At 38.6% G+C, this 6,700-nt stretch overlaps 1 protein-coding gene across 1 annotated transcript; it reads left to right on the forward strand.

The window, feature by feature from the left end:
- LOC122025088 (B3 domain-containing protein At1g05920-like) lies at positions 1-552 on the forward strand. The gene has a single exon (XM_042583849.1). It carries the CDS (start codon positions 1-3, stop codon positions 550-552), a length of 552 nt encoding a protein of 183 aa, XP_042439783.1.
- Positions 553-6,700: the final 6,148 nt, after the last annotated feature.

A 6,700-nucleotide genomic window follows, 5' to 3' on the forward strand; every position in this document is an offset into this window, starting at 1 on the left:
ATGACGGCGACGCGAAGGTCTTCGAACGGCGGAGGGGCCGCCGCCGCTGTGCCGGAGTGGGTGACCACCTTGGCGAGGAGGCAGCGCACCGGCAACGACGACGAAGCCATTGCCGTGTCGTTCATAGCCTCGAAGAGGGTGGAGAAGTCCGACCTCGTATCGCAGCAGAACCGCCTCTACCTTCCCACCGACTTCGTCGTGGCCAATCTCTTCGGCCTCCTCTCCGAGGAGGAGCGTGCCATGGCCAACCTCGTCGACGACACCGGCGGGCCTAGTAGGCGGAGCCGCACGGAGGCAGAGGAAGAGGAGATGACGAGGAAGCCGAAGGCGGCGGGGCGGGCGCACGGAGGGCTGCCGGTGCGGGTGTACGCACGGTGCGGGTTCGTGTTCTACCTGCGGCTGACTCGATGGAACGGAAGCGGTGGCACCGTGATCAAGGGCGACGAGCTCAAGCTGTTCCTCACGTTTAGTGCGCTGAAGAAGGGTGACAAGATTGACGTCTGGGCCTTCCGCCGCGGCGGCGAACTTTGCTTCATCATCGGGAGGCCGTGAACTGCTAGCTGGACTAGCTGCTACAATACTACTCTGTTCTATATTATGAACACTTTTATGTGAAGTTAGCTGGGCCAGTTTCTTCTCTGATGTATATTTTTAAACGTTATTTGGGTACTTTAAGAAATATGTTTAAAATAATTAAGGTAAAACTCTCCAGGGATCAATTGCAAAAGGTTATGTGATAGATGAGGTGTTAACATTCATGTCACTTTTCAAGCTTGATGGAGAGACGACTCGATTTAGCAGACCTGAAAGAAATATTGGTGGTGATCGGCCAAAACGTGAGCGTGATATTTTTCTCAAAATATAAATCTGTCGGAAAAAATATGTTAAGTTTAACCAAACAACGAGGAAGAAAGGTAATTGGTAATTGGTGTATATTGGTGGCAAAAGGAGAATACGTCCAGCGCCCCGTCAATTCGTCTCATTGTCAATACGGAGGAAATAAATCACGGACTAGTAATTGGTGTATATTGAACCATTGTAGTGCGGTTCGTCCATACATCATACATCACGTAAATTTTCAAGTTATGATTTGATTAAATTATTTTTAAATATTTTTTTAAAAAAATTATACTATAATAGCTAATAATATTTTTTTTCCTAATGTGATGTGGGGAGTATTTGGAGTCTAGAGGTCAATTATGTTAAGAACAAGATTTTTCGTTATGATTTAGAACCAAAATAGAAGGTTTGAGGAAGGAAGCAGGATCTCAATTCTATTCATTATCATATATGCTGGATTTTCGTGTATGCACCATAGATGATTAACCCAGTTAGTCTTGGTGATTGACCCATTTCTATGAAATATTTTCATAAGTGCTCGTAATGGACGGTTAAGAAGCCCAACATCCTTTAATTGCGCGTCTCATTTAGAGAAATTTTTTTTATAAATTTTCTATAGCTGTGGATCAAATCGTAAATATCTGGATGATAACCTGAATATTCTACCATTGTACCATAACTTCGAGACATCTATGTACCCTAGATGCAACAATAGTTAAAGGTATGATATTCTCAAGAATGAGATTGAGGTAGAATAACACAAAATTATGAGGTTACAGTGCCGTTATGAGAATTATGAGGTTACAGTGCATCATCTCATGACGAAGAAGATATGGATTTTTTTGGTGTGTTGTTGGAAATTGTTGAGTTGAGTTATATGTTTGGGTATAATGTATATTTGTTCAACTGTAAATCGTATGAGAGTGTACCACAAAAAAGAAGTCTTTAAAGATAGGTTTTGGTCTCATGTGCATCAATACATCGAGACATGGTATAAAGATGATCCTTTTATTCTTGCAAGTTAAGCATAACAATATATATTTTCCCACCTCATCAGACATCAAGATAAATCAGAAAGTGTTTACGGTGGACGGCTAAGAAGCTCAGCATCCTTTAGTTACATGCCCCATTTGAAAAAAAATTCTAGTAAATGCACCATAACTAGGGATAGAACCGCGGGTACCTGGGTAACAACTTGAATACTCTATCGCTGCATCATAATCCGAGGGCAAATCAAGCAAAACAAGTATTCTATATTGATCATCATAAATTTAGAGGCAATTAGAAAATTGTTCAAACATTTCAACACAGACATATTTGGAATTATGTAAAAGTACTTAGGGATGTAAACAAGTCGAGCCGAGCCGAGCCTTGGGGTATTCAAGTTTGTTTGATAAGGTAACCAAGATGAGCTGAGGCAAACTTAAAATGAACCAAGCTTTTGAAATGAGTGTTCAAGCTTGATTTGGTTTATTTTTTATGAGCTTGAGTTTGTTTGAAGCTTGACTTGAGTTTGATTCATTTAGATGTTATCAAGCTCTCAATTCAAGCTTGACTTGAGCTTGGTTCGAGCTTGGCTTGAGCTTGGTTCAAGTTTGGTTCGTTTAAATGTTATCAAGCTCTTAATTCAATCTTGTTTGATTGATTATTGAGCTTGATAATTTAAATTTATTTATTTTTTTAATTTTATTTTATTATTTATTTAGTATATTGAAAAGAATTTTATTAATGATCTGAACACGAACGTTGTTCACGAACGTTGTTCACGAACGTTAACGATCTGAACACACATGTGTTCAAGCTTGTTTGTTTAGATTAACGAGTTGTTCAAGTTTGTCTGTTTAATTAATGTTATGTATATTGAAAGAACATAAACAAGCTCTTACCAAACAAACACCAAGCTTGTTCACGAATGTTTGGTTCATTTACAGCCTTATAAGTATTGGATAATGATGACACTGAACGTCAATTACAATTAGAAAATAGTTTATCCATTGTGCATGATATTGCTAGGAGATTATTTGTAACTTCCTTAGTTTTTAATTATTTATATTTTCTTTCATAACAATTCATATAAATATAGCTATGGATGCATTTACAGCCCTAGAAGTACTGGATAATGATGACACTGAACGTCAATTACAATTAGAAAATAGTTTATCCATTGTGCATGATATTGCTAGGAGATTATTTGTAACTTCCTTAGTTTTTTTAATTATTTATATTTTCTTTCATAACAATTCATATAAATATAGCTATGGATGTCACTTACACATATTATTATAACGGGTTCTCAATTCAACGAAATTACATAAATAGTTTTTAAAATATAAAATGATACGAAAACTAAACTGAAAGGTCTTTAGGTTGTACTGCCATTGTCCCGAGTTGGCTCACCGATCAATGCCTCCTGTCTCATTCATCCCATTGTATGAAAAAAAAAGGTTAAAATCTGTGGGTCGAGATACTCAACATATTCAAAACTATGTTATGCAATAGTTAGCGTCTATAATCTAGTGTGCTAAGGAAAATCACATTCTAGGTAAATGGGAACCTTCCTACTAACACACCATGAACATAAGCATAGACATCGACATAAGCATGAGAGCATAAACATAAGTATGTAAATGAACTTGGCATAATAATAGACTTGATCCTAAGCATGTCCATAAGCATCGACATAAGCATATTTGCATGGCATAAATATACGCATAAGAATAGATTTAATCATGAGCATGCACATAAGTATAAATATAAGCATAATCACGTGGGGTAGGCGAGCTCCCGGGCTAAGGACGTCGGTCACACTCAACTACATGGAATTTGGTGAGCTCTTGGGCTATGGACATCGGTCCCACTCAGCCACAGATTTTGGTGAGCTCCCGAGCTATGGACACCGGTCACACTCAACCGCGTAGATTTTGGTGAGCTCCCGGACTATGGACACCGGTCATACTCAACCATGTAGATTTGGTAAGCTCCGGGACTATGAACACTGATCATACTCAACCACGTAGATTTGGTGAGCTCCATGGACTTAGGTCTCCGGTTCATAACTCAACCCATAATAAAATTAACAACATGCACAATCATTATTTATCATAAAATTCATAACATACATAATCATTAAAACCTAGTTTTACATACTCATACAGTGACCATGTTAGATTTTTATTATGTACTTCCCATTCCTACATGCATGCAACGGTTTCATTCAATTCCCTATCATAATTACAATAACATGGACATAAGTATAATCATGCACTTACCCTCAACTTGATCACTACTTAAACATGAACATAATCGTAAAACTTAATCTAAGCATGCAAATTCATAACATAAGCTTAAGCATAGACTTGTGCATCAACATAGCATGAGCATTCATGGCAACTTAAACATGGCATAATCGTAAACCTAAACATAAGTATGCAAATTCATATAATGAGCTTAAGCATAGACTTGTGCATCAACATAGCATGAGCATGCATAGGAACTAACACGATGGTAAGGAAATAACATGATCAAGGTCCCTAATACTGTGAATAAAACTAACCTTTATTAAATCCAAAATATAGGAATTATACAATCAATCTAGAGCAACAAGGAAAGTGTCACTTCTAACGGAAAGCAAATATAAGGACCTCATCATGATTGTAAGGGAAAGACATGATTTCTGTAGGATCGTAAAGTCGCTAGAAGGGGTGAATATTAATCATCAAAAATTACGATTGAAAACGAGTTATGCAGCGAAATAAAGAAAATAGAAAACAATACTAACATAGATGATTTTTCTTGGTTCGAAGCCTGTAATGACTCATACTCCAAGGCTTGCAATCGTCGATCACTTTCGTTAAGCAATCACTATCAGTTCGTAAAAGGATTACAATGATTGAATATAAGACCTGAAAATAAAATTTGTTACCGACAATTAGAAAGGAAAATGAAGTTTCTTGTTCCTTGATGAACTTTGGAGCAGATTTTCAGTGTCCTCGGAGTTTTTTTAGAGCAGCACTTGAATATGAAAGTTGTAGTTAATATTGTTCTGAAGCTGCTGGTCGAAGGCCCTTATATAGGCTCATTTCGGATGCTTGGAATCCCTCTGGATGCTTAGGTCATTGCTGACGTGGCAATCTCTTGTCGTCAGAAAAAGTTAGTCTAGACAACAGAAAAATATATTTATCCTGCAACAAATAGACCTAATATATTTATCTTCTCTTTTCTTCCCTACAACAAAAAGTTAGTCCAGGCAATAGAAAGATATATTTATCCTGTAAAATAGAGTTAACACAACATTAATAACATAAGAGTAGTAATTATATCTGTTGGTCCCTTTGGAGGCCGACAAGAGGGGAGGGGTGAATTGCCCTACAAAAAAAACACAAACCTTTCTCGGATATTTAACTAATTTAAAAGAGTTTGTAATAAAAAATAAAGAGACTAATAAAATGCAAATCAGACACAGAGGTTTACTTGGTTTGCAATCAGGGGATTGCTAATCCAAGGAAAGTAAGCGCACTATCTAATGATCTCCTTCGGGCGGAGTAACCTCTTTACAGCATTGATAGCACAAATAAAAAGAACAGAAATGAAAGCACAGAGAAAACTGATTACAAGTGAGATTAATAAGTTATGCAGATCAGTGCTATATTTATAGCACTGGTCGGGGCGCCCTGGGGGGATAAAATTTTATCCCTCTTCCGCGGTCACCTCGTCCCTCGGACGCACCGAGCCCGTAGACTCTCTCCCGTGCCGTCCTTCTCGCTAGTCGCGTCTTCCGCTCGACTTCTTGTGTTCCTAAGCTCCTGTACACTTAGACACAAGGGTTAGACAAAACATGACCTAACTTAACTCGTTTGATCACATCAAAACACCTTAGGGTTCCAACAATATCTTGTCTCCCCAATACTAGGATCTAGTCAAGGTCTCAGCTTAGGTTTTCCAAATGGACCTAAGCTGAACCGATGCCTACAGTTCCCTCAACGGGGAACCCGTCCTCACTGGATCTCTCCTCCAGTTGTTTACCTCTACTTGCCAACTACAGTTGCTTGACTTACCTTTGACGACTTGACTTGCAAATTTCACTTAGATTTTTTTTCTTGCAAATTTCACTTAGAAATTTATTTTTACTTGCAAGTCTCACTTAGAAAATTATGTTTTTTGTTAAAACTTATTTTTTTACCTTAGATTTTTTTTTTGTACCCCATTTTTTATGTTATCAAAGGGGGAGAAGGGAAGATTATGTCTAGGGGGAGGTAGTAGTTCAATTCAAATTTTAAATTTGAATTTAAAAATCTTTTTGTACTTTATTGTGTAATTATAATTTTATTATATTTACTTTATGATTAGTTTACCCTAACTTAACTCGGGTTGCTCACATCAAAAAAATGGGAGATTATTGGAACCCCAATGTTATTTTTGGTGTGATCAACCAAGTTAGGCTAGGTCATATTATGTTTTGATCCCTGTGTCTATGTATATAGGAGCTTAGGAGCACAGGAAGTCAAGAGGAAGACGCGGCTAGCGAGAAGGACGACACGAGAGAGAGTCGACAGGCTCGGTGCGTCTGAGGGATGAGGTGCTGTAGAAGAGTACACTGGTGGACGAGAAGGACGCGTGCGATGGTCCGAGGGACGAAAAGCTGGGGAGGAAGGCTGCTCGAGGAGAAGGCCGGAAATTAGGTTCAAGTGAGCCATATTCCGTTGGCCGAAATCACCCAGGAGATCGTAGCAACAAAGGAGTGAAATGGAGCTGCAAGTGTTGTTGGAGGCGCCTTCAAAGGCTGCTGGAGGCGCCTTCAAAGGCTGCTAGAGGTGCCTCTGCGCCTTCTGTGGAAGGCGCCTTTAATGAACAATGTGAAGGC

This window comes from Zingiber officinale, chromosome 9B, assembly GCF_018446385.1.
Source record: "Zingiber officinale cultivar Zhangliang chromosome 9B, Zo_v1.1, whole genome shotgun sequence".
Classification (NCBI taxonomy): domain Eukaryota; kingdom Viridiplantae; phylum Streptophyta; class Magnoliopsida; order Zingiberales; family Zingiberaceae; genus Zingiber; species Zingiber officinale.